The sequence below is a fragment of the Chlorocebus sabaeus genome, chromosome 21 (assembly GCF_047675955.1).
Source record: "Chlorocebus sabaeus isolate Y175 chromosome 21, mChlSab1.0.hap1, whole genome shotgun sequence".
Taxonomy (NCBI): domain Eukaryota; kingdom Metazoa; phylum Chordata; class Mammalia; order Primates; family Cercopithecidae; genus Chlorocebus; species Chlorocebus sabaeus.
The window spans coordinates 89394226-89420236 of NC_132924.1; the positions used below are offsets into that span (position 1 = coordinate 89394226).

Below are 26011 nucleotides of genomic sequence, written 5' to 3' on the forward strand. Positions count from 1 at the left end.
AAACCCTAAAATGTAGTCTTAAAATAAATATGTGTCAGATAAATGACAACAAAAACATGTTGGGTCACTTCATCTTTTGCTTTCACTGAGCTGTTGTGATACCCTTTAGACAGGGCCACAAAGCCACATCTGCCCTACTAGCCTAGCAGTCACAATATGGCTATTCCTCTAGCAATTTTAGCTAGGACACAAAAAAAGAATTGCACTTTCAACATACGATTTGCTACTCAAAAGCTTTCTTAAGAATTAACCTTATTTCCATTGTGTTAAATAACCAATCAGATTTATTCTGTATTGAATAACAAAATATTTTACAAATAAAATTGTAAAGTGACATAGGAAACGCTAAAGGCTAAACATATTCTTTCACTATCAATATTTGGAGTTAATTAGGTTAAAAAGCCTCAATTGAGGCTACCAATGAAATGTAAATATTGGCAGAAGTTCTGAAATTACACATGTGAAATTTGAGTTTGAGAGTTTATTGTAACCCAGAAACAGCAGCTCTTAGAGATGTTACTTGCAAAAATCTTGGCAAGATTTGGTTGAAGGGAAAGAGGGGAAAGTTAGGGAAGATGACACTTCCCTAATCAACGTTCTTTTCTGGTTGCCCCTGGAGCTTTCCCCTACCCCATCTACCCCTGTGAAAGAATTTTTATAGCATAAAAGCAGAGATAAGGCTTTTCTTAATTCCAAAATCCTGGTCCTGGGGGATTCATGGCATGAAAATATTGGTGGGAGATGTAAGAACAAGGCTTCCTGCTCAAGGGAGAAGAAACTGGGAAAAGAAGCAAAGTAGTTTTTGACAGGGGTGTTTCCAGGGTGGGCCCTGATCAATTAAGGATCTAAAAGCAAAGATATCTGTGCCTTCTGTTTCAAGATAGGGCACATGGAGGCAGCGACACTCTGGAGCTTCTCTGCACCATAACAGAGCATAGGACTCATTCTGTTCTCTACATCACGCTCACCATGGAGGTTCCACCATGTTGCATCAGACCTGCCCACCCAAATTCATCAGATTTGTTTGCAGAGAGCCCCAAGAAAGGAACAGAAATAGCAAGAAAGTGTCTCTGGCCCAAAGGGACACATTCAATGATCTTGAAGGACAGTGCAGCTCTTGTTCTCCTGAATGGATCAATGAACAAGGAGGGACAGAGTGCCATACTCATCAGTGGATGCCAAGATGCACAGCTAAAGAAGAAACCTTCCTCCACAGCCACACCAAATATTCCTGGTCACCTCATAAGCCCCTGGAATTTAAGACAAAATGGAAGAAACTAGAAATTGACCGAAATTAAGTTCCTGCCGCCTGAAGGAATGGGGCTTTGTAAAAGAAATTAAGTTCAGTTACAGAAAAAGAGAAAGTTACAATTCACATGGGACTTTGACAGTATCTATAATGTTTTCTGTTTTAAAAGCTCTGGAGTAAATAAGGCAGAATGATACTTGATCAAGCTAGGTGGCAGGTGTCCATCATACAATTTGCCATATCTCAGCTAATTGAACTATTTTACAATTAAAAATACTTTGAAGTAAAATATGTTTACTTGAATCTTACATTTGTGGATGAGAATGTGTTCCCTCAACCCTAGCAACTATTGTGCTTTTTGCAGTATCCTCAGAGCTTCAAATACATCACCTCACTGAAGTTTACACACTCCTATTGGGTAGATATCAGTGGTAGTTTTCACTTTGTAAATAAAGTAAAGTTAATTTAAAGAAATAGTAGGAAAAGAAAACTCCTAGTCATCTTGATCAGAAAGTTTTTTTAAACACAAAATCGCTGTTTGCTTGTTTTTTTAAAGAAAATAAGTAGGAAAAAATTATTTAAAATACTCAAAGTGGAAAAGCCCAATCCACGGAAGCTTCAAGTTAGAACAAGGTGAGAAAGGGGTCAGGTGATGTGGCAAGTCTTCATCCAGAAAGCCATTTCTTTCCACATACGACATGGGCAACTGTAGGAAGGAGGCCTCAATGGGATTCAGCAGATGCAATGAACAGCAGAAGGCCTATGGGGTGGTGATGTTGATAAACAGAGTAAACACTGAGCTGAACTCAGAGATCATTAAAAGATGACATGTTTATGTACTTACACACAGATGGTTAAAACGTTGGTATGTTTATACACTTGCATGTAAATAGTCACTGCTCTGAAATGTACGTTGCCCATCCCCTGAGGACACTTTACCTCCTAATGATTCAGCAACTAACCAGCAGTACTCTAATGCACAGCTCCAGTGCCATGGCTGAAGTTTGAAATGATTGATGGGTGGCTCTTCCATAGTGATTATTACGTTTTTATAATATCATACCTGGTAATAACTCCTATTATAACCCAAGCTGGAATTCCTTCTCTGAACGCATTGCCAAAGGCGCTTTTGGGAAGTCTTGGACTGCCGAGTGTTGGGAAATGTTGGAAAGATGCCTGCTTCTTAACACCACTGATATCATTGAAAGTGGTCAAACCTTTACATTCCAAATCTTGCAGTGGTAGTTAAAAGAACGTAGCAAAGAAAGTGAAAAGAACCCATGGTGGCAGGGATGGGAAAAGGGAGTTGTGCCAGAGTAAAGCAACATAGAGGAGGAGATGAGAGAACATGAAAAACAATGAATTTCACATTTTTGCCATAAACTGACCCTGACTAGCCTACTTAAGAACCTCATGTCTCAGAAGTTGCTAACAGGTGCTCTAGTGATTTATCAACTGCAAAATGTTTCATTATCCAACAAAACTCCTTAGGAAAAGGTATTTTTAGTGTATTTAAGCTTTAGTGTCCTCATCTCTCAGATGGTTGGTTGGGTTCGCTTGCATGGCTTTTAGATCTATATTTCTAGTGCCCTCTAATCTATGGAGATGATCTTTTTTTTTTTTTTTTTTTTTTTGAGATGGAGTCTTGTTCTGTCGCCCATGCTGGAGTGCAGTGGCACGATCTCCACTCACTCACTCACTGCAAGCTCCGCCTCTCGGGTTCACGGCATTCTCCTGCCTCAGCCTTCCAAGTAGCTGGGACTACAGGCACCAGCCACCACGCCCGGCTAATTTTTTGTATTTTTTATAGAGACAGATTTTCACTGTGTTAACCAGGATGATCTCAATCTCCTGACCTCGTGATCCGCCCGCCTCAGCCTCTCAAAGTGCTGGAATTACAGGTGTGAGCCACCACACCCACCGGGATGACCTTTAATGCTGCTTCTAAAAAAGAAAAAAAAAAAAAAAAATAGAGGGAAAATGAATTGCCAGCTACTCATTTTTTAAGTAAATGATTTGGAGAAAGTTATTAACTTGCCTCCAAGCCTAAAGTTATCTCTGTGGGAATCAAAGAAAAACAGTTTTGCTTATATCATCTATTCATTTCAAATTTTGTACCTATGCTAACAATGTTCTTCTTCTCCTTTTATTTCTCATAAATCTAGAGCAGTTTCTCTAAGTCAGCTACTATAACCAGACTAAGATGTGTTTCTCTTTGGTGCCAGCTTCTTGTTGAGGCAGGTTAATGAAGAGTTTGTGGTTTTTCCTCTCATTAGGAATGCATTTTGGCTTTGACAACGCTTCACTGATCATTACGATTCCATGTGTTGCTGTTGATTAGACTTTTCTACATGGACTTTCCCAGCGAGATTGCTTTCCCTCCGTTGAGTACTAGTTAAGCATTCACTTAAAGGCCTCCCTGGAAAGTCCTTTTCTTGCTGGAATGCAGGACAAGCTCCCTCTGTGTTCCTGTTGACTTTTTTCACAGTTAACATTACTCATCACAGCTGAAGACTGAATAACAATAGATGGGAAGTGGTTTCCACATTTTTCCATAGAATGTAACCCCAACTGACTTGTATGAAGGAAGAATTAAATGAACTTATGGCAGTCATTAAAGGTGGGCTAGGTACTATAGAACATATTGAACCTGACAGTCCTTTTCTAGTATATTGTGTTTGTTAATGTTTGTTAATATAATTTGTTCAAAGAATTTAGAAATGCAATCTGGCAGAAATGAAATTAATAAATGAAATTAAAAATGCAACTTTTTGGCCAGTTGTGGTGGCTCACACCTGTAATCCCAACACATTGGGAGACTACGGCAAGAGGATTGCTTGAGGCCAGGAGTTTGAGACCAGACAGGGTAACAGAGTGAGATCCTGTCTCCACAAAATCTTTTTTTGAAAAATCAGCAGGGTGTGGTGGTGCACTCCTATAGTTTCAGCATTCTATCAGGAAACTGAGGTGGATCACTTGGGCCCAAGAGGTCCAGGCTGTAGTGACCTATGAATGCGTCACTGCACTCCAGCTTGGGTGACAGAGGACACCCTGTCAGGAAAAAAAAAAAAAAACAAATAAAAGAAAGAAAAAACAAAGAAAGAAAGAAAGAAAGGAAGGAAGGAAGAAAGAAAGAAAGAAAGAAAGAAAGAAAGAAAGAAAGAGAAATCCCAATTATTTGTTTATTCATAAATAAGCTTATTTTTAAACATTCCAATTTTTTTTAACTTTTATTTTAGGTTCAAGAGTACATGTGCAGGTTTGTTAAATAGGTAAATTTGTGTCACAGGGATTCGCTGTACAGATTATTTCATCACCCAGCTACAAAGCCTACCCCCCAATAGTTATTCTGCTCCTCTCCCTCCCTGACGCTCCACCCCTCAAGTGGGCCCCAGTGCCTGCTGTTTCCCTCTTTGTTTCCATGAGTTCTCATCATTTAGCTCCCACTAATGTGGTATTTGAGAAAACCCAACTTTTGAAAGATCTTTAGTCTGCTAATCATGAATGGCCAACATAATTACAGGCATGCCAACATTTGCAACACTGTGACACTTTCCCTGCCATTCTTAGTTAAAACTGATCTTTTGTTCCAAAAAATTTTGCTACCAACAATAGCCTGTCCTTTATAGTTCTTTTATACTTTTGTGTCTTCTCTCCAACTAGATAATCAACTCTTTCAGCATTCCATCCATTTCCCTTTCTCCTACCTCTTACTCCCAACTCACATTCCCCTCTCTATTTTAATTTTAACCTGTGCCCCTTTAAGTGTACTCCAGCTTTTTTTTTTTTTTTTTTTTTTTTTTTTAATTTCAAGTGATACTTTGACTTTTGACTGCACACAGAAGCGTAGGTAACATGTCCTTTCCATTTTTGGATAATGAGTTCCTGATTAATTACAGCTCAAGAGCAAAATGACTGATTACTATTTAATTCATTTTGTGCTTCTTTACAAAAAAGTAAAGAGAGAAGCCCCAAATTCAGGAACAGATAAAATACTTTAATCGCTACCACATTTTTTAAAAGTCTAGTCAATTAGAAAAGTTAAATCTTTCCTCACAGCCAAGCACATTAAAAAAATCTTCTCTGGTAATAAACCTGAAGCTTTAAATAATTCTACAATTACAAATATTTTGTGTGTTTTGCAAACATGGCATAACCTGTTGGCATAAAATTCCATTTTTCCAGAAAATATCGGTAACAAAATTATAGAAAAGTTAAAGATCTTCATTTCTTAATTCGAAGCGTTTGGGACACATTTCAGAAACGGATGGGAAACGTTAAATTCTGCATGCCTGCTTAAGTTTCCATCCACACCGACTAGATGTAAACGAGTGTCACCAAAAGTACACCACAGGCACCCACACAGATTCCTTCCACAAGGGATCCACAAAGTTTAGATGTGAAATGTACCTAAAGGTTCCTAATCATCTTTCATCCCTCCCTCTGTGAAACAGGGAGACAGATGTGTCTTAAGGCAGAGATGGAACGTGGGCGATGGGCGGGGGATGGGGGAGGTGGGAAGGGACGGCTTAGGACAGGGCAGGATTGTGGATTGTTTCTGCCGCCTTGGTTGCCCATACTGGGCATCTCTACAGGCGCGTCGGCTCCCTCCACCCCTGCTGAGATGATGCACTGCGAAAACATTCGCTCTCCCCGGGACGCCTCTCGGTGGTTCAGAGCAGGGAAAATGTTGCCTCAGGTTTAAAATAATCTGCCCAAGCACCCCAGCGCGGGAGAAACGTTCTCACTCGCTCTCTGCTCGCTGCGGGCTCTCCCCGCCCTCTGCTGCCAGAACCTTGGGGATGTGCCTAGACCCGGCGCAGCGCACGTCCGGGCCAACTGCGAGCAGAACAAACCCTTGGCGGGCGGCCAGGAGGCTCCCTCCCAGCCACCGCCCCCCGTCAGCGCCTTTTTTTTCCCCCATACAATACAAGATCTTCCTTCCTCAGTTCCCTTAAATCACAGCCCAGGGAAACCTCCTCAGAGCTTTCATCCAGCCACGGGCCAGCATGTCTGGGGGCAAATACGTAGACTCGGAGGTAGGCATTGGTGGGGGCGCGCCGGCCCGAGCGCGCGGGGAGTGTCCGCTTCTGCTATCTGCCTCTCCAAATATCCCGATTGCTGCCCTGGCCCCAGCCCTCTCTCCACTTCGGAGCACTCCTCTGGCATTGGCACCGCTGAGGAATGGGCCTGGGCGGGGAGGTGAAGAGAAGCCAGGAATGTTTTATGTTTTCCTAATGGGGAGGGGGCCTAGGGAGCCCCTGAGCTAGGAGAACAGGGAAAAGGCGATTGGGGTCCTGAGACTGGGTCTGTCTGACCCAGGGACGCGTTTTCTGGATGGGTCTAGGATGCTCCCTTGTCGCGGGACCCCCGCGGTCCGGCCCTGCCTGCTGGAGGTTCGAAGAGGTGGAGTGCAGGGTGGTGGTGTCATTTACCCGAGTCCTGGGGACAGTCCCCGAGACTCCCCGCCAGGCGTCCAGACTGGCAGGTCGCGGAGGCGGCGCGCAGTGTGTTTGCACTTTCCAAAGTTCTTGAACCATCTCAGGAACTCCTTCTGCATCTTGGCGTCTGGCAGGGGTGTTCTGAGAGGGGTGGATCTCCCCTCCCCAAACTGCCACCATCACTTCCAACGCCCTCCACGCGCTGGAGCTCTGCCCAGGTGTGGAGACCTCGTTTTACAACACGCAGCTGCCCTTCAGCCACTCGCCCGCAGCCTGGGAGTGCTCTGGGGGTGGGTCGTGGGAGCTGCGCAGGTGAGACTGAGTTCTAGGACGTTTAGGGGGTCTGGCACCTGGCTCCGCCAGAAATGGGGACTTTCGGGATTGTGATCATCACGGCGGACTGGGCAGGGAGAGCGGTGGAGGGACAAGAGAGGGCCGAGGCAGGGTGGGGGGCGCGGGCAGGTGCGAGGGGGACGCGGCCAAGAAGCAGCGATAAAGGGAACATTCCGCTGGTCGGGCGGCTGCTGTTGGATCTTAGATAAAGCTGGAAGGGATTACCGGGGCAGGAGTAATAGGGGCCGGGGACTGGAACGCGAAACAGGTGAAGCGCTCGGGCCGAGAGCGGCGCAACTTAGGGAGTCCGGGAAAAGGCCTGCGGCTGCCCCCTCGCCGCTGGGGTCCTGCGGGTCCTGCGGGTCCTGAGTGCTGAGCCGGGACGTGCGCGGGCTGGGGCCTGCGGACCGCGCGGCGGGGCCTGCCCTGACCCCTGGCGGCGGGCGGGGGAGGCAGGCGCGCCCTGCAGAGTACGGAGGGGTGTGGTGTCCTCTGCCAGATCCTCTTAAAAAGCTGGCTGCGCACAGGCGGTTTCTGTGCACGGAGCCGTAGCTGTCGGAGCGGTTAGTTCGATTTCGAGCTCGAGGTTTCCCCCGCCACCAGGCTGACTTCTGATCGCTTGTTTTTCTTTTTGCATTTTTCCTCCCACCGCCGTTGCCGCCCTCCGCCTCCTGGCCGTCCGCCCTCCGCCCTCTGCAGGGACATCTCTACACTGTTCCCATCCGGGAACAGGGCAACATCTACAAGCCCAACAACAAGGCCATGGCAGACGAGCTGAGCGAGAAGCAAGTGTACGACGCGCACACCAAGGAGATCGACCTGGTCAACCGCGACCCTAAACACCTCAACGACGACGTGGTCAAGGTAAGCCAAAGGCGACCAACAGGGAAGGGCCGGGACAGCTCTCCTCTGGCAGTTAGCCCGTGCATCCTTCTTTAGCATTGCCGTGCATGCACATCCCACCCCGCCCCCTACACACACACACACACACACACACACACACACACAGAGTTTTATGGGTTTGATGTGTGGGAGCTCCCGCAGTCGGCAGAAGTGTAACATCTCCCTTCCCCCATCTCCCCCCAATAATTAGTTAAGCTGAAATTCAGCTAAAGTGAGTTTTGTAGAAGTTCCTATAACTACGCTTTTATCCTAGCAAATGAACCTATTGACCTCAGCAACAGACGGCCCATACTCCTTGGGACGGTGAGATGGTTCCTATCCATTCCCAGGTTGAAAGTCTAGTGACAGGTCCCCGCTGCACGTGGCATTAAGACAGTAAGATAATTGTGTCAGGTCTTGTGCTGAGGATGAGTCAGAATACTACATGGGCATGTTCCCCCAACTAAAACGATGGGAAGTGATTTTCTTAAAAATACTACAGTGGATGGAAATGCCTAGGACTAAAGACAAAGAAAATACGTACTTACTCATATACATATGAAAGTTACTTTAACTATTCTAACAAGTCACTTGTGCACAACTAAGCAAATTTACAAAACCAAAAACAATGTATGCCTCTTGGTTTTTTCTATCTATGGACACCTGCACTTAGATATGGAAAGCTGCTTCTTTAGTAGCTACCTGGGTCAGCCTGCCCTGAGCTAATGGCACATTCAGATTGGAGTTCCTTTTCATACTTTCAGGATGTACTTAGTGAGATTAAAAATAAATGGACTGGGTTATTGGCCAGACTTAGATCTGACTCAGTGGTCAGTTTTAAATTATCATTGTTATTCGATTTTGACCCTTTTAGCCAATCTAGTGGGAGGAATTTATTGTCTAAACACATCTGGATTGGGATATCATGGGCTGGGGCCATCCTTGGCAGAGGGTTTTCTCTGAGAAGTGGAGGGCTAAGGAAAAATCCTGGCTCAGGGTTTGGAGTGTGAAGATCTAGTCCTACATAGCCCCCAGCAATCAATGAGGTGGATGAGCAATTTCTACCCACCACGCCTGCTGTCTGCGGATGGGAAGAGCTATAGTTCGCAAACTGTTTACATTCATGAATAATATATTTCAAAAGGGGAAACAGTTTAATCTGTAACTGGAAGGGAAAAAAAACCTGTCAGAATTGACTCTCTTGGCTTCCTGGAGTAGGAAAAAGGAAAATTGGAGCATTTGCAGCTTTTTTTGACTAGCTGGATTATGGAATATTTAAAAGCAACAGCAACAAAAGTACCTTATAAACTAGAAAATAGAATTGCTAAAAAAACTATTTACTAAAAACATTACCTTAAAGGGAGAGGATATTTGTGCTTTCCCCCACCCCCACCCTTCTCATGTAGCTTTGAACAAGAAGGAGAGTTGCCAGGAAAAGAGGCAGATTTCTCTGGATCCTCCCTGTTGTTCCACTGCACCGTGAGTGAGATTCCCTGGAGCAAGCGAACCTCCCGGGATGAGTCAGAGAAGCCAACAGAGTGGATGTGGGTCTCCACACATAGCATGACTAAGTTGAGAAAGAAAGGCCCCACTGGGAAAAGAGACTTCAACACAGATGGAAAAAAAACATAACAGGCTTGGAGGAAATAGCAGTTTACAAAACAGCATTTCAAAGAGCAAGTGTGGGGATCCTCAAATTAAAGAAATTAAAAGAAAAAGCTAGAGCGAGCTCCTGCTAGCCTAAAGAAACCAAACCCTGACTACTTGCACATAGAACTGTGAGCAAAACAAGACAGTCAAACCAAAAAGTCCACCTAGAAAAGAATTTGGCAGTCTCACTCAGATGCCTGGCCTAGAGGGGACTTCAGAGAATGCCCTACAGAGAGACACCAAAACTACAAATGCAAATTCTGCCCAGAGAGGGCCTGGCCGATGAACAGGGGCCTATCTACATCTTACGGAGACTCCTGTTTTATAAATATGTGTCCTCAAGTCCAAGCACAAACAAAATGACAGAAACAGGGATGATTTCCAGTTTCCATGACAGTAAATAATAAATTTCCCTAAATTTTACTTTTGACAACATCGACTTTTTAAATTTTTTTCTTTTTATTTTTTTCTTTTTTATTTTTTTGAGATGGAGTCTCACTCTGTCACCCAGGCTGGAATGCAGTGGCATGATCTTGTAACACTGCAACCTCTACCTCCCAGGTTATTCTGTCTCAGCCTCCTGAGTAGCTGGGACTGCAGATGCACACCACCATGCCGGGTTAGTATTTGTATTTTTAGTGGAGACTGGGTTTTACCATGTTGACCAGGCTGATCTTGAACTCTTTACCTCAAATGATCCACTGGTCTCAGCCTCCCAAAGTGCTGGGATTACAGGCGTGAACCACTGCGCCTGGCCAACAACATAGACTTCTTAAAAAAATCATGACAATAATTTTGGGTGCTTCTTAAAAGCACTCAAAGCTTTACTGCTAATGCATGGTAGCTTAAAACTTCACATAATAAGAAAGAAACAGTGGCCAATGGAATCTACTGTTAAAGTTACCCAATCAACTAAGGAAAAGTTAGTCCCAAAAGCAAGGAGCCCTGTGAAAGCTGCTCTGTCCAATATGGTAATCACTAGCCATTTGTGTTTCCATTTGAATTTCAAGTAATTAATATCACATTAAATTTAAAATTCAGTTCCATAGTCACACTAGCCACACTGTGAGTATGCAACAGGTAAAGCTAGTGGCACAGACATAGAACATTTCCATTAGCACAGAAATCTCTATTGGATAGTGCCAGGTTAGGGTGTTCTCTACATTGTAAAAGCATCCCATTGCCACGTTAAAGAAAACAGTAACAAAACTCTAGAGAAGAAATGAAACCCTAGTGTAAAGTATGAAGAACAGGATAGTATATCTGCATAGTAACTTTCAGTAGTCCCAGAAAACAGCTGAATTTGCATTTTTTCCTCCCAGGAAACAGCTATTTAGGGAGAGGAAAGAAAACTCATGTGTGGCATGAATTTATATTTCAAGAAGGTGCAGCATTATCACCTAATTTACTAGTAATAATGGCATACATTATAGTGTACAACCCAGTTCCAATAAAATTAATTTCTCATCTTACTAAAAGCTCGCTGCTCCACATTATGAGACAATTTACCCAAATATAGACATTTACCCAAAAATATTAAGTAGCTTGTGAATACTTTTTAAAATTTCCTTTAATTATAGTGGTCACAAACTCAAACCCTTCATTCTCCCTCTGAGATTTCTGTGTCTCCTTCTTTTGTTCGCATTGTTATTCACATGTTTATTATGTACTTATTTTGATTTTCTACATAAATAAAATAGCTTCAAATCTATAATTCTGATAAAATTAGCCATCAATTAATTTATTTATTAAACCCATGCAATATGCTAGATTAGATGGTTTGCTATGTAATTCGTACAATAAATCCTAGCAATCACAAAGACGATTATAGTTAGTGAGACAACATGCATACAAGTAAAAAGTTTTTTATAAAAAAAGTACATACATACCACCAAAATATAGTAAGTCACTGCTACATGGAAACTGATTGGTCCTTTTTCCCTTTTTTTTGCCTTGACTGCCAGGAAGCGGATTCAAATCTATAGCTGGATTTTAAGTTTCATTAATTCATGTTCCTTATTCTCTCCTACATATGGTTTTGTATTTTTACTTTTCCTTTTAACTGGCATACAGTCTTATGTGGTCCCTACTGTAAGCCTTCTCATCATTTTGGAAATAGACCAAATATAATACATATGATAAGAAATCAAAAGTAAATACAGTAGTGTTGAATATTGCATAACCAAAAGGTTTTTAAATAGGGAGTGGTATCAATATGAAGTGTTAGGGAGACCCAGTCATGGAAAGGATAGCAGGGTCAGAGAAGGAGGATATGTTGCAGATGGTTTAATGGAGAATGGTATGAAGGAGGTACGGTTTGAGTTGGGTCCTGGAGGACAGATGGATTGCAAATGGCTGGGGCAAAAGCACAGGAAGGCATTCTAAATGAGCCAGACATGGAGACAAGAATGTCTCCCATAGGGGAGTTTTAGTAGCTCAGTCAGACTGGGATTTGAGATTTCATGTGGCAGAGTGGTAGGTGATAAAGGTGAAAAGACTGATCATAGTAAAAAGCAGTCTCTAAATCCAACACTCATGATAAGCTTGGACATCATCATGTCAGCAGTGGGCAGCCATGAATGACTGCAAGCATCGGTGTGGTATAATGAAGGTGACTTTTTGTAAAATGACTCTGGTGAAGGTACAGAAGGTAATGAAAAGTAGCCAGTCTAGTTGAGCAGAAAAGAGTTCAGATGTCATTGCATCATCGTCCAGACGTGAAATGAGGACAATGCGAAGTGGCAATGGGGGTCGAACCATACATGCACAAAATGACAGAATTTTAGAATTGGAAGGGATCATCATGGTTACCAGGCTGGCCTCCAATTCCTCTTTTGTAATATTAATAGAAATTAAGCGCTAACAAGTTTAAAATGTTATCCATCTTTTTACATAGTTACTGCCCAAAATGAATATTTTGAAATGTATCTTTAAGGAAGAATAGATAAAATTATGTGATTCAGCACGGAGTATTGTCATGAGAGGAAAAATGTGTTTAGATGATTCTGTTAGCACTGAGACAAATCAGGACATCTGAAAGGAGGTCTTTGTTGAAAAACAGAAATATGCATTCATAACTTGCTTTTCTAAAATTGGAATGTAATGATTCTTAAATATGCACAGACACAAATTTTTCTTTAACAGTCAAGAAAATGTAAGCACATGATAATCAGATCAGTTCTGGTATCAGTACAATGGCTTAATGCCTCCGTGATCCCTTTCAACTAGAAAGCATTCTAGAGCAATTGGTGATTATTATCAGTATAACAGTCAGTTATAAAATTATTGTTTATTTGATATACATCTAATCAAAGCATAAGATTTAAAAGATCAGACTGTGTCAAAGCACTTAGCACCATGTTAATATCTTTTTCTGTTCGCATTAGTATTAGTTTTGCTTGTATGTTTGTTTAGGAGATAGCTTCACAAGTTGGTGATTGATATTCTACCATGTATGAAGTCATGCATGGAACTCAGAATCCTCAGCTCGTAAAATTGTGTTATGATCATCTTTAGTGGGAAATTGTTCTCAGAATACTGGGCAAAGGATGATACTAAAATGGCTACTATTATTCCTTCTTAAGCATATGAAATGCTTTCAAGTTCAGCCCAAAATTATATACATTTTAAATGCTTACTAAAAGAGTCTTTTCCCTCCTCCATCTATTAACTGCAATCAAAAAACTTTGGTTTTAACTGTATATTATTTCATATTATTTATTAAAATTTAAGGCAAGGTACACCAAGTACCCTTGAATTATGAAAAGCTTCCTGATGTGGGACATTCTTTCAGTTAACGGCAGGGTTGGCTACACTTTTAAGGGGCTGAAAGTAGGAACAGCTGCAATAGTGAGCAGCATCTGGAAAGTCCAGTAATTTGAAAAACCACCTGTTTATGTATCCTGCCCACTCAAGTCCATAAAATAACAGACACTTCATATTCCAAATGAAACTGCTTTTTAGTTTGCCCTACTTTTAAACATAATTCTCTGTGATGGAATGACCAGAAAGAGCTGGTCCCTAGGAGGACAGGGCTATGTGCACTCACCTGTGAAGGTGGACCTTCCATGACCCCTCCTGACTGTGAGGAAAGTTCAGGGCTGCTGTCTTCACACAAAGATGGTTTATTCCAAAATACACACACTCTTCTTCCACACCCTGGAGACCTTGCATATTTGTTATCTTCTTTACCATAATCTGAGGCCCTAGAGAAAAAGATTTGCAAACTATACTTCTTTTAAAACAACTTTCTAAAAAAGACTCCCTCAGACCCTAGAAGTATGCCTAACACATAGATGCTCAGAGGCAACCTGTGGTAGTGAAACAGGATTGTGCCAAAATTAGAAATATATATTTGCAACTTTTGTAACTTTCTTCTCTAAAACTTGAATGTGGTGATTCTAAAGTAGAGACTGATACAAAATTCTTTTTCTTTAGCAGTCGAGAAAAGGCATGCATGAAGTAATCAGATCAGGTGTGGTTTCAGCATAATGGCCTAATGCTTTCATGATCTCTTTCAACTAGAAAGCATTCTAGTCCTACCGGACACCAAGAAGGAAGAAGGGATCGAAGATATTAGGCCCACAGATTTATCTTCCTCAGTAGTCCCCGAGATTTGAGCTTATACATAGGGAGCAAAATTGTTTGTCTAAAAGCAGTTAATCAGTGCCCAAAAAAAGGCCGGGTGCAGTGACTCACTCGTGTGATCCCAGCACTTTGGGAGGCCAAGATGGGTGGATCACGAGGTTAGGAGATCGAGATCATCCTGGCCGACATGGTGAAACCCCTTCTCTACTGAAAATACAAAAATTAGTTGGGTGTGGTAGCATGTGTTTGCAATCCCAGCTACTTGGGAGGCTGAGGCAGGAGAATGGCTTGAACCCAGGAGGCCGAGAGTGCAGTGAGCCGAGATTGGCCACTGCACTCCAGCCTGGCAACAGAGCGAGACTCTGTCTCAAAAAATAAAATAAAATAAAATGAATGCCCCAAAAATATTTTGGGCAAACTATTTTGTGTTTCTTTGCTTTATTCATTTATTTATTTATTTATTTATTTATTTATGTATTTATTTATTTCGAGACAAAATCTTGCTCTGTTGCCCAGGCTGGAGTGCAATGGCACAATCATGGTTCACTGTAGCCTCGACCTCCTGGGCTCAAGCAACTCCTGAGTAACTGGGACCACAGGGATGTGCCACAATTCCCGAGTAATAGTTTTAGCCAGGATATAAATGCTGCTCACATAGAGTTTGTAGCTGTCTCCTTGACTTTCTTTATGCAGATTCCTTCACAAACTTTTGCTGGGTTCCTTTACCAAATTCTACTGTCTGTTAAAATCTTATATCTTTATATCTTTGGTCAAAACAGCACTGCATTTATAAATCTTCAAATTGTTTCTGGAAAAATAAACAAGGCAAAATAGGAACATATATTTTTAGGCAATTTGCTTCTGTTTTGGTCTCATAAAAAATTGTAATTGAATTGTAGAAAATTCTTCAATTCCTCTCTAATATCCTCTCCTCACATATTGGCTCTCAACTTCTAATCCTCCTATTGAAACACTGATTGGGAGGCCAAGGCAGGTGGATCACCTGAGGTCAGGAGTTTGAGACTAGCCTGGCCAACATGGTGAAACCCTGTCTCTACTAAAAATACAAAAGATTAGCCGGGCGTGGTGGCATGCACCTGTAGTCCCAGCTACTTTGGTGACTGAGGCACGAGAATTGCTTGAACCCGGGAGGCAGAAGTTACAGTGTGCCAAGATCACGCCACTGCACTCCCGCCTGGGCAATAGAGTGAGACTCCATCACAAAAAAGTAAAAATAAAAATTGAAATTTGCAGCCTTTTTAAAACCCCATAGCCTCTTTATAAACCCGAAAGAACTATCAAATTTGACTAGGTGCCAAAAGAATCAGATGAATGTTTACAAATACAGATTCTTGGGCCCACCTGATATATTAAATTAGAATATCTAGAGGTGGAGCCTGAGTGTCTGTATTTTTCAGAGTTTCAAATGATCATTCTTCAAATGATTACACTATGAACTCAGATTTAAAAATGACCGTACCCAAGGTTGGCTTAAAGATATACACCCTGGTTGATTCTACCTGAAGAGAGCAAATAAGATACACAGCAAAGTTGTAGATGTTTTCCCTGCCAGTAGAATACTTGCCGGTTAGGCCATTTAAAACCCTGCCAGAGAGTTTTGAAACACCACGGAGGGCTCCCAAATCAACTTGCTCAATGGTTCTCCATCCCTTCAGGCTACTTAGGCTTAAAGCCAACTGCAAGCTTAGAGCCTCCGGGTGACCTAGGAATGGGGTGACCATATGTTCTAGGTTGTCTCATACAGACTAGCCAGCACTACTCAGGCCCAAGTAATAGCATCCAGGCATGCTCAGAAATGTCCCATTTGGAAGAAAAAAGCAATATTGTCACAAATGAATGGGCAATGTCCTGTCTCTGATTCCTATACCTGGAATCTACTGGAAGTCCCTATTCACACTATTTTCTAGCAGACTAGGCAAAATTTCTACATTCCAGGCATGTCAGGCCTTTCCCTGACTCCTTTCTCTAATGTCACCCATCTGCTGCCGTTTATCACAGCCATCAAACTGCACCCTAACTTAAAAGAGGATCCCTTATGTTCCAATCTACTCAACCCTCAGACCTTTCTTTCTCTGAAACACAGGTTTAATGAAACTGACATCCTTCCATCACATATTTTCTCAGCTACTCAGTAAAAGATGTAAATGTTTAAAATAGTTTAAACTATTTTTCAGTTAGTCCGGGAAACATAGAGTGGCATGCTTGCACATAAACCATTGTTTAGGGTGGGGGAAGTGTTTTAAATTTTGCCTTAAAGGAAACCTGCATGATCCACAGGCTATGCAACTACCAAGGGAATTAGTTGGTAGAACAGAATTACACCTGCACAGAATACAAATTTCCTGCCTTTCATGGGAACTATGTTGGTGTTTCAGATATGAAATACATCTTGTTTTCTTTATTGAACCTTGAGAAGATGTCTCTTTTTGGTCATTATTTCATGGCAGGGGAAGTACATATTCCTAAAGACACAACCGAGTTTCCCTTTAACCATCATTAGTTGTGCTGGCCATTAAGAACCAGAAGATTTTACTTTCAAAGAGACTTAAGTTTTGATGTTGTACATATGTGCTTAATATTCTATCTCATAGCAATATAAAGGTGATGTTTTAAAAAGCTACATTCAATTTATAAACTTCTCCTGATCCCAGCAAGGATGTTGTGATGACTCTATGTGAAAAGGTAAGTAGTGTCTAGATATGGCAGTGGGTCATCTCATGCATGGTGCAGATGTCAAACACAACTACATTTTCTTATTTGCAATGACTAATGAAAAGAAGCCGAGCCCAAGCAGTGACAAAGGAGGAGGTTGGGGGACAAAAAGCAAAGGAAAAGAAAGTAACGTGAGCACCCTTCTCCCCGTCCTGCCACCTGCTTCATGCTGGACTGGGCCGTGATATCTCATATCCCAGCTCCACAACTCCCAATAACCATTTCTGTGCATGGTGCTTCCATGTGTGATGACCCAATCAGGCTCAGGCGTGGACTGGGTAGTTAAATTATAGCCCTTGTCCCCAAAGAGTTTAGGGCTTAGTGGGGAAACAGACATGTAAATAAACCTGAGTGAGGTCATGTAACCAAAGGACAGGCCACAGTCAAGCACAAAGAAGAGAGTTCTCAGCAGTCTCCAAAGCTAAATGTATGTTCACCAGGAACAGGGTCCCAGCAGAGGGAGCTGCAGGAGCAACCAGAGCCTTGAGGGGTCCTGGCCCGTTCTGGGCACCAGCAGTGGATCAGTGTGGCCAGAGCCAGGGAGAGTAGTAGAAGCCAGATCAGGAGGGCCTTCCTTGTCCAGCAAAGGCATTTGTCTCTTTGTAGGCCACAGTGACCCACAGACGGCTTTTTAGGCCAGAAAAAAAGGCCATTAAAAAGGGAGTCATGTCTCTTGTTGGTCATTATTTCATGGCAGGGGAAGTACATATTCTTAAAGACACAACCATTTCCTCTTAATCATCATTAGCTGTGCTGGCAATTAAAAAACCAAAAGACTTAAATAAGTCTTAAAAGTCTTACTTTCAAGAAGGCTTAAATAACTTTTGAGGGTGTATGTATGTGCTTAATATTCTGTCTCACAGCAATTTAAAAGTGAAGTTTTGAAAAGCTGCATTCTGCATTCAGCAGAACCATATCTGAAGAGATAGTCCCTTTAAAGGGCTGTCGGTGCAATGGGACAAACAAGGGGGTTTGTGCAAGTGGGAGTGAGACAGGAGATGGGGTGCTTCTTCTAGCACTTCCTATAGGCTGACTGGGTGACAAAGATCATTTTACTGACAGCTCCAATGGCCCTATGAGATGGGTACTATTATTATCACCATCATATTCCTTTTGTAGGTAAGGAAACTCAGGCTCAGCAGATTCCCAGAATAACACAGGCAGGAAGTGGTAGAGTTAGGGTTTGAACCCAGGTAGTGAAACTCCAAAGTCCGGATTCTTAACCACTGTCCTCCAGTGCCTCTCTGTAATAAGTCATGATCCCAGAAGCCATTGGTGTGGCCACAGTATGGAAAGAGATGACGGTGTCCTCACACTAGGTGAGCAGCTTATGGTGATTCCAGACATGATCTCTGTTGGGAGTGACAGGTCTGAGCTTCTAGGATCAGACCCTAGATCTTGGCAGGTGGTTTGAGGAAGGAGAAGGACCAAGGTAAAACCCCAAGCTTCAAGGAATGTGGATGCTGGGCAGGGAGGATTAAGCCCCAAAGACCAGAAATGGGGTACAAAGGGCAGGCGTGGCCAGAGTAGAACTTCCAGTAACTAGAAATAGAAACAGACACATTGCAGTGGGGGCTAAGGTTGAATCACTTAAGTCTTTAAAGTGCCCCTGATCACCCAGGTTGGCCAGAGCCCCTGGGGTGGGCTGATCCTGTCTGGATATACGGGGAGGGGTAAGCACCAGGAAAGGAAGCAGGTCCTGACAGGTACTTTGCACTAAACAGCTCCTTTTAAGGTTCTCAATTTGCCCGCTCAATTTCTACAGACATTTGTGGGACCACACCAATACATTGTAAAAGCAGGAAACAATTGAGAAAAACCTGAGTTTTATGTTGGTAGGAGAAATGCCTATGGAATATGGCAAATCGTTTCTCTGAGACTTCCTCCCTAGTAATTACATATTTGTTCTCAAAAACAAATGCCAGAAGGAAGAAACAGATTTAATAGTGCATTTTACAAGGCACCATTAGTCTCTAAGAAGAACAATTAAAATGTCTCAGCCACTTTGGGAGGCCGAGGGGGCGGATCACGAGGTCAGGAGATCGAGACCATCCTGGCTAACACGGTGAAACCACGTCTCTACTAAAAAATACAAAAAAAAAAAAAAACTAGCCGGGCGAGGTGGCAGGTGCCTGTAGTCCCAGCTACTGGGGAGGCTGAGGCAGGAGAATGGCATAAACCCGGGAGGCGGAGCTTGCAGTGAGCCGAGATCCGGCCACTGCACTCCAGCCTGGGCGATAGAGCGAGACTCTGTCTTAAAAAAAAAAAAAAAAAAAAAGTCTCAGCAATCATGGTTCATTGTGTATCTTTTCTATCTTCTTAGAAGTAATAATATGGCTGGAAATGGGCATACCAAAATATGTCAAGAAAGTGGAATTGTGTTCATTAGATTTCACCACTAATTATTTTGGTTAGCTTTACAGTTCTCTCTTCTTGCTTATTCTTGAGAATGAGGCTTTTTAGTAGGAAGAGAAATTGTCTAAAACAGTTAATAACCACAAATTCACCAAACTATTTTGGGTAAGTCCCTCTATTTCTTTAGGTCTAAAGCTAGGAATAAGAGTCATTCTCATATAATGTACTGTCCCAGAAAGGGCATTGTATTAGTCTGTTTTCATGCTGCGGATAAAGACATACCTGGGACTGGGTGATTTATTTTAAAAAAGAGGTTTAATGGACTCACAGTTCCACATGCCTGGGGAGGCTTCACAATCATGGTGGAAGGTGAAAGGCACATCTTACATGGTGGCAGGCAAGAGAGAATTGAGAGCCAAGCAAAAGGGGTGAAACCCCTTATAAAAGCATCAGATTTCATGAGACTTATTCACCACCACAAGAACAGTATGGGGGAAACTGCCCCCATGATTCAGTCATCTCCCACAAAATGGGAAAATTATGGGAACTACAATTCAAGATGAGATTTGGGTGGGGACACAGCCAAACCATATCAGGCATTCAACCAATATTTGGGAAGCACCAGCCCTGCACCAGGCACGGAGCACGTCATGAGTCCTGCCACACCACAGCCTGCCTGACAGACCTCACTCATCCACTGGAGCTTGCCTCTGACATCTGGGCCTTCTCAGAATCAGCCATCTCTTCTCCTTGCCCCCACCATCCTTTGTTTTTATCTCTGCTGTAGCATTCATCAAAGCCTTCCAACTATTCTGCTTCACTGTCCTTCAGTGTCCTCTCTCCTCTCCCTTCCTTCTCTCCCTGCTTTGTGCCTGTGTCCTTCAAAGCAGAGCAATGGCACCCTCACCTCTGTGGCTGCCCAGTGCCCCCATGCAGAGTCAGACATCAGAAAATAGATGCCGAATTCAGTTGACACTCTGAAATTCTTTTTAAAGTAAGTTAATGTGTACTTTGAATGAAAAGACACAGTGGGATTACATAATTGAGTGTCTTCCTTTGCCACTTTTGTCCCTATTGGCTGTATTTGAAAACCTTGTTGGAAAAAAAAAAACTCAAGAACTTAATAAATAAATTCAAAAACATTTAGTCTGTTTACTTAGGTAAAGAGAAAATGAATTCTAATATGTGTGTATATTTAAAATATTTGTTATTTAGACTTTTTTTAAATCTCCAGGTTTAGGAGGACACAAATACATCTCTCCTAAACCTTCCAGTAAGCAAGCTGTGGCATCCAGATGATCTCCATCTCCTGGGGTCATGGAGGATAAAACTAATCTCCTAGGTGTCTGGCAGACAGGACAGGGAAATTCCCAGAATGCCAAAATATACCATCAGCTGCTGTTTGGCATTGTCCTTAAGAGTGTGTAGGCTGGGGGCCTGGGTCTCTGGCCACAGGAGAACTCCCCTGGCAAGGGAGGGGTGAAAGGATTGCCTGTTGAATCCCCCATCTATCCCCACACTATGGAAAGATTGAGAGGAATGACTAGATCAGGGAATGGCCCGAAAGAAAAATCCAAAACCTCCCATCCCTGGATGAAGCCACAGGTTTGAGAAACCCAAGCCTCTGCTTCCTTCTCTTTGGCTTTACTACTTCTACATTCAAGTACACAGAGCTCTGAGATTTTGTGTGCTGGGAGGTGATAACTGTTCGCCCACTATTCCAATAGCACAGAAATTTCTCTTTGCCTCAGAAGTGGTTTCTCATAGATCTCAGATCTCTTTTCAGGAAAAAGAAAAAACAAAACAACAATAATAACAACACATTAATGACTCTGAAAGAGTCAGACATCATTAATTCCATTATTGGTGTCTGTGCCAAGTGAAATGAACATCAGCTCTTTTCCCAGATATGTTTCCTTCTTTTGTTTCCTATAATAAAAGATGATTTTACTGTAATAATGTAAGACTCTTCAATTTGACCCCAAATAGCCTTCCTATCAACTGGCTAAGTATAAAATACCAGGATCGTTATTCAGTTGAGAATAGATATAACTAGGAAGTAGCTATCAAAAAAGAGTGATGAAATGCATTGTGGATTTGGGATGTAACTTGGTATCTAACATACAGCCAGAACCACAGTCATAGCACACTTAATATTTTATCAGAAACTTGCGTGAACAAGCTAAGAGGACTCTCAACTTAAAAATGACACCAATTAAAATGACCTTGTTAACATTTATGATAAAAGTAATAGCAAAATGACTTAGACAAATTACAATAGCCCATAAAAATAAGATAAAGTTCAATACAAAGTAAGATGATGTTAAAAAGACTTGAAATAAAACAGATATATTAAGTAGGCAACAAATAGGTAAGCATATAAAAATAAGAAGATACCAGAATAGAGTTGTCATTTTTGTGGGAGCCTGTGATGTGGAAAACCAAGGTGCCTGGCGAGTATAATGGATATGGAAACTCCCCTTGTAATAATTCCACAGCCCCAAGAGGCCAAGGTCTCCAGGTTGAGTCACTATTATAAACACACCCATAGGTGAATCCACATGCCATAGCTCCTTGAGTCAAATTAGGTCTGAAAAATAAGCATATAAATAATTATAATAATAATTTAAAAGAAGCACAGTGAAATATTTAAAGTCATGTCACATACAAGATTCTCTACGTCATCTGCTATTGGTCAGACTCATTCAGAATAGGTTCCTGCTTTGATCTTAAGAGGGAGGTAGAGATTCTGGAGAAGCCCTAGGAAAGAGCAAAAGGAATAAGGAGGCAAGAAGAAACCCCAGGTAAGGCTCGGGAGGGACTGTTTCGTGTAGGTGATTTATTGGAAGGGTTAGAAGGAAACATGGAATGACAATTATCTTTGGTTATTGTCAGGTTAGTATGAGACTTACAAGAAAAGCACTGCTCAGACGCAATCACCATTCAAGATAAGAAATAAGAGGGAAGGCTAGCACACTTAGCTTTTTATTTAGAAAAGTGTTAGGTAGGCTAAGCATGGAGGCTCACTCCTGTAATCCCAGCACTTTGGGAGGCCAAGGCAGATAGATGGCTTGAGCCCAGAAGCTTGAGACCAGCCTGGACAACACGATGAAACCTCATCTCTACAAAAAATACAAAGATTAGCCGGGCATGATGGCATGCACCTGGTAGTCCCAGCTACTTGGGGGGTTGAGAGGTGGGAAGATTGCTTGAGCCCAGGAAGTCGAGGCTGCAATGAGCCATGATTGTGCCACTACATGCCAGCCTGGGTGACAGAGTGAGACGCTGTCTCCAAAAAAAAAAAAAAAAGAAAAGAAAAAAAAGTGTTAGGTAACATGAGAGAACTTCCAAGTAATAAGAGTGGCTAATCCCAGGAATGTGTCACCAGAGGTTATTTTGTAATGGTCATGTGTTAAATTCTTTGTCTATATAACTTCTCAAATCCTTCTGCCTCTACCATTATAGTGTGGTGCAAAACAGCCTTCACACACCTCATAGTTAAACATAGACATACACATGAACACTTCCCCCTATACCAGCAGGATACCTCGTTTGTTTAGGGGCAAAGAGGAATTGATGTGGCATTGTTTCAATCAGTGGCTGAAAATGCAAGTGGTAAACATTGAAAAATAGAACACTGCAAAATGCATGCATTGTATATACCAAAAGGTCAGCATGAAGCATTATCTGTATGGCAAGCCTGCCCATCCACTCCCTCCTACACATTGCATATTCACACAGTTTTGCAGCTTGTATAAACCCCTATTGTGATAGAAACTCATGAAAGAGTGTGGCCTCTGCAAAAGCTGGCTGTTCTGTGAATTTAGGCCAGTGGTTCTTCACCCTGGCTGCAAATCATCTGCAGAACATTTAAAAACACTCTTTTAAACACCCTAGTTCTAGAAATTCTGATTTAATTGGTCTATGGTGGGGCCCAGAATTCTGTATTCTTTTCTTAAGGTTCTCAGGTGCTGCTAATGTATAGTGAGAATTGGGTCTGGTTTAGACTCTCAGAATGTTTTAATAATAAAACACTCTATCATGACAAGACTTTCAGGACCTTCAGAGCCACAGTGGGGTAGTTATCATTTCACTAGGTCCTCATTTGGGGAGGTCCTTGGCATTTTTATTGGAATATAATATTTGTCACTCAAATTTCTATTACAAAAAATTCTTTCTTGCACACTGCTTTAGCAACTGCATGAGATATGCTTTGTATATAGCACAAATTTCATTCACTTATGTAATCCAGCTCTGTGGTTCCTTCCTTTCCTTTGCCTGTTTATTTTTAATTCTTCCTAAGAGGAAGCTTAGCCAGTTAGAACACCAGAGTATCATCCCCTTCCCCCTTTTCCCACCTGAGTTCATGGCTTAGACATACTAGGAATGAAGCTGACAACATGCACTAGTTTTTTTCCAAATCATGCAGCAAAATTCCCAAAGTGCCAGTGACCTCAGAGATCTTCCCAGGGCCCAGGGACAGGCAGACATCATTCTTTCTCCAGCTCCTGGCACAGAAAAGAGACCTTAAGTTACTGAGAAGATACTGGTCACTCCTCAGAGCAGACAAGGAAACTGAGCCTCAGAGTAAAGGACTGAATTCCAGTCCTTTCTTAAACATGGACCTCCAGGGTTATATTGGGCCTTGGAAAAGGCACTTACACTCTGGACAACAGTTTCTTCATCTATCAGATCAAGAGGTAGAAGCAGACAGTGTCTGAGTTGCCTTTATTTATAAAATTCTGCGATTCTAGTTGCCCAGTATTCATACAAGAGTCAAAGCCTGTAAGAGTGCAGAAAGCCCACACAAAAAGACAATGGAAGACCTCTCATCAGTAGTATTTTTATTACCCTCTTCCTAGATTTTACCAGTCGGCATCCTCACTGTTGATATTCAGACTGTGGTATTAATTAAATCATCTTTGAAATACTGAGCTATCAACCGATGGCATGCTGAATGCAAATGAACCACAAATAAATATTTGGTACTGAAGAAGATCAAGAGCTGGAGTTCATTTCCCGTTCTGATCTGGGCTCAGAGCTCTGTGGTCTTCCCTCTATCATCTTTGCTGCCAAATTGGCTGTATGTGTTCTAAGATGGATCAGAAAATCAGTTCCAAAGTTGGCTACAAACTTTCAGGTTTTTGTTTTTTAGGTTTTTTGGGTTTGTTTGTTTGTTTGTTTGTTTGTTTTTGCAACCAGCCAATTCATCTTAGTTCACATGACAGAGAAGTGCATAATTACTTGCAACTTTAGTTAGAGCAGTGGTCTTAAGAAGATCTAGCTAAATAAAAAGTGCTCAGACTTTCTGAGTGCTGACAGTTGTCAGATTCACCTAGTTCACATGGCCCCATTTCTACAGTTTTTGTTGTTGTTGTTGTTTTTAACAGCCCATCTGTGAGCAATCGGATCAGATGACTAAGAGCTACAGGGCAGAAACTCTATTACTTACAGTCAAATTTTCCCATTACCCAGCTGTAAAGAGTTTGTTTCTCTCTGACCCATATAAACGTTAGCATTTAGGCCCTTGCATGATTTTAATTCCATCACTTAACACCCCAGCCATATGATTCTGAAGGTAGACATGAAGGCGTTTGAATTCCAGACCACCTAAACCTTCTTAAGGAAATCATCATCTCCATGGGTACAGCTATGCCATAACTTGTAGGTTTTAACTCAAATTTCATGATAAGCAAAAACTGAATTAATTTGTCTTCCATTTTGTTCACCTTTTTACCAAAATTATGCCTGGATTAGAATAAATAAATTCAATCAGTGAAAGCAATTATTAATTCTTACGCCAGATAATAACACATTCAGAATTCTCCTTTCCCTGGGAGATTTTATCAGGTTCGTCTTCTTGCAAACAGGAGAAAGAGAAAAATATAACTTACTAAATAGCAGTATTCACTAATTCATTCATTTATTCAACAAATATCAATTTAGTACCTACTACATTCCGGGGAGCTTAGAGTCTAGTATCAGAAATAATAACCACACACACACATACACACACACTCCATTAAATAAGGATGTGATAGGCTAGATGAAAAATAAAATAAAATAAAAGGTCCAGGTGAGAAAAGTAGGAGGGGGCTAGAAAGAAGTCATTGAAGAAGAAAACATTTAGGTTAAAACATTATGAAGAACTCAAAGTGAGCCAAGTGCAGAGTGCTGAAGGACTGCTCCAGGCAAAATCAACAGCAAATGGGGAGTCCTTGATGTAGAAAAGGGTTTGGGGAATTGTTCTGGGAGATATACTCAAGATTCCAGTCTGAATTCTAGGGGTTAGTGATTTAGAGAGGCAAGTACGAAAATGACTTCCTCTATTACGTTAAAAGTAAGACAGTGCACCACAGAAGGAAATCACCCCTCCTTGGTAATGATTCCTGAGTGAGCCTGAGAAGCCAGAGGCTGTCTCTATTTTATAGGCACTGTACCCTTTTCAGTTACCCATGGCCAGCTCATTGACCTTGTCCTGGTCCTGTTTCCTCATTTCACTTACTCTATCCTCAAAACGTAGATGCTTCATAAATATTGGGTAAATGAATGAATGAACTCACAGAGTCACAGTACAGCAAGCCAAAAGTGCCTGCAATAAATAAACAAGCATTCTAGGCTAGAAATATTTCTCAACTTCAAGTTGTATCTTATTACATTATATTCTGATTTTCTAGAGCAGTATATCTCAATCAAGGGAAAGTTTTTCTTCCCTCCCCGGGGATATTTGGCATTGTCTGGAGATAGTTTTCGTTGTCAGAATTTGGGGGATGCTTCTGGC

The 26011-nt window shown here is 41.9% G+C and overlaps 1 protein-coding gene across 3 annotated transcripts in view; it reads left to right on the forward strand.

Annotated features, from left to right (window-relative positions):
- The first annotated feature begins 5985 nt into the window (after positions 1–5985).
- Positions 5986–26011, forward strand: part of CAV1 (caveolin 1) — a 34514-nt gene continuing 14488 nt past the window's right edge. The window contains exons 1-2 of one of the 3 annotated variants that reach the window (XM_007982676.3): positions 5986–6288; positions 7723–7887. In XM_007982676.3, the coding sequence (XP_007980867.1) occupies positions 6259–6288; positions 7723–7887 (195 nt within the window). In that variant the 5' untranslated portion in view covers positions 5986–6258. Of the gene's footprint in view, positions 7003–7558; positions 7587–7722; positions 7888–26011 lie in introns of those variants that run through there. The other 2 variants (XM_007982675.3, XM_007982677.3) reach the window with 2 other exon arrangements.